This window comes from Monoraphidium neglectum (assembly GCF_000611645.1).
Source record: "Monoraphidium neglectum strain SAG 48.87 unplaced genomic scaffold scaffold06379, whole genome shotgun sequence".
Classification (NCBI taxonomy): Eukaryota; Viridiplantae; Chlorophyta; class Chlorophyceae; order Sphaeropleales; family Selenastraceae; genus Monoraphidium; species Monoraphidium neglectum.
In genome coordinates, this window is record NW_014007261.1 from 1 (window position 1) to 1,675 (window position 1,675).

At 66.0% G+C, this 1,675-nt stretch overlaps 1 protein-coding gene across 1 annotated transcript; it reads left to right on the plus strand.

Annotated features, from left to right (window-relative positions):
• Positions 1-295: 295 nt before the first annotated feature.
• Positions 296-1,350, plus strand: MNEG_16450 (hypothetical protein; the record flags this gene model as incomplete). The annotated part of the gene is made up of 2 exons (XM_014035080.1): positions 296-646; positions 1,285-1,350. The coding sequence occupies 2 exons, from the start codon at positions 296-298 to the stop codon at positions 1,348-1,350; spliced, it is 417 nt and encodes a 138-aa protein (XP_013890534.1).
• Positions 1,351-1,675: the final 325 nt, after the last annotated feature.

The following is a 1,675-nucleotide window of genomic DNA, read 5'->3' on the forward strand; positions in this document are numbered from 1 at the left end:
GGGGAGGGCTGCGCGCGGGCGGGCGCATTTCACGAGGACGAGCTGTCACCTCCAATGGAGCGCTCCAGGCTTGAGCGGATGTGGGAGCCTTTGTATGCTGTGGCATTTTCATGGGGCCATGCGGGGGCGCCGCCAAGCGGTCATGGGCAAGGCTGCCTAGCGCGCGAGCCGCCACTCAACCCTGTATGTGCGGCGCCCCCTTTCATTCACGTGTCACCAGGTGCGCGAGATCACTCTGAGCGGCGCCGCTGCGGCGGAGTACGGGCCGACGGCGTTTGAGTCGGACATCCGGCTGATGACGGCGCACACCCACCAAATCCGCGGCCAGCTGGCGGCGGAGGGCTGCCCAGTGCTCGGGGACTTGATGTACGAGGCGGTCGCGCAGGACCTGCAGCGGGAAAAGGAGGGCCAGCAGCAGCAGCCGCAGGAGCAGCCGCAGGAGCAGCCGCAGCAGCAGCCGCAGCCGCAGAAGCAGCAGCAGCCGCAGCCGCAGAAGCAGCAGCAGCCGCAGCAGCAGCAGCAGCAGCAGCAGCAGCAGGCGGAGGAGGAATCGGAAGAAGACAGCGAGGGCGAGGTGGAGTTGTTTGAGAACAGCGAGGGCGACGAAGAGGAGGGCGAGGTGGAGCTGCTCTCGGCGCTGGAGGATGTGGGTGAACTCTGGAGGCGCGCGGCTCACGCAGACCCCCTTAAGCCAATTGGGCTGCAGGTGGCCAGGCTGTCCCTGTTTGACCCCAAGCATCGCACGGGCGTCGGGCCGCAGCACGCGCAGCACGCGCGGCCCGCCGGGTGGGTGGAATTTGTTGCCGGAACGCCGTGGTGGCGGGCAGAGGGGGGCGATGGGGGCGTCAGCAGCAGCGGGGCGAGCGGTGGGAACGACGATGCCAATCGCCCTCCTGTGTAAAACGGAGGTGTTCAACAAAGCTTAATCAATGGCTTGCGGAAACACAAAACAGCGAGCTGCAAGCGACTGGCCGCGCTGGCCAGGTGCTGAGTGTGTCAGCAACACGGCACGGGCAGGTGATGGGGCATTGCGGCATGTTGCTAGGTTACCATGCGCTTCAAGCAGCTTCACAAATACCGGAATCAGTGTCCCGTTGTGAAGCATTGCAGCCCCAAGAGAAGAACTCTACTGCACAGGGCACCACTGCTGTTGTGATCTGAAGCAGGCAGATTTCAGGATGGACGGCCCTCCGCCGGTGCGTGCCGCTGAATGAGGCGTGCATCCTGCGTCCATATAGCTGGTGCTGTGCACCTCACCTGCCCGTGACGACTGTTCGCGCGCAGGGGTACGGCGAGGAGCGCAGGAGGGATGACCGTGACCGCGGCAGGTGGGTTACCAAGCTGTGCTGAATAACCTTCGTCGGACTGATAGGTCTTAGGAGGCTCCGCCGTCCCGTGATCTGGTATGTTCAGAGAACATGTCGCTTGCATGGCTTCATACTATCAGCGTCCATCTGCCACATGCATTCGTAGGCCTGAAGAGCGCGACAGGGATCGGGAGCGGGACCGCGACCGGGACCGCGACCGCGACCGCCGCCGCGACGACGACGGCGAGCGCCACCGGTCCAGCCGGCACCGCTCGCGCAGCCGCTCCCGCGACCGCGACCGCGACAGGGAGCGCCGCAGCAGCCGCCGCTCCCGCAGCCGCAGCGGCTCGCCCCACGAGCGGCGGCGC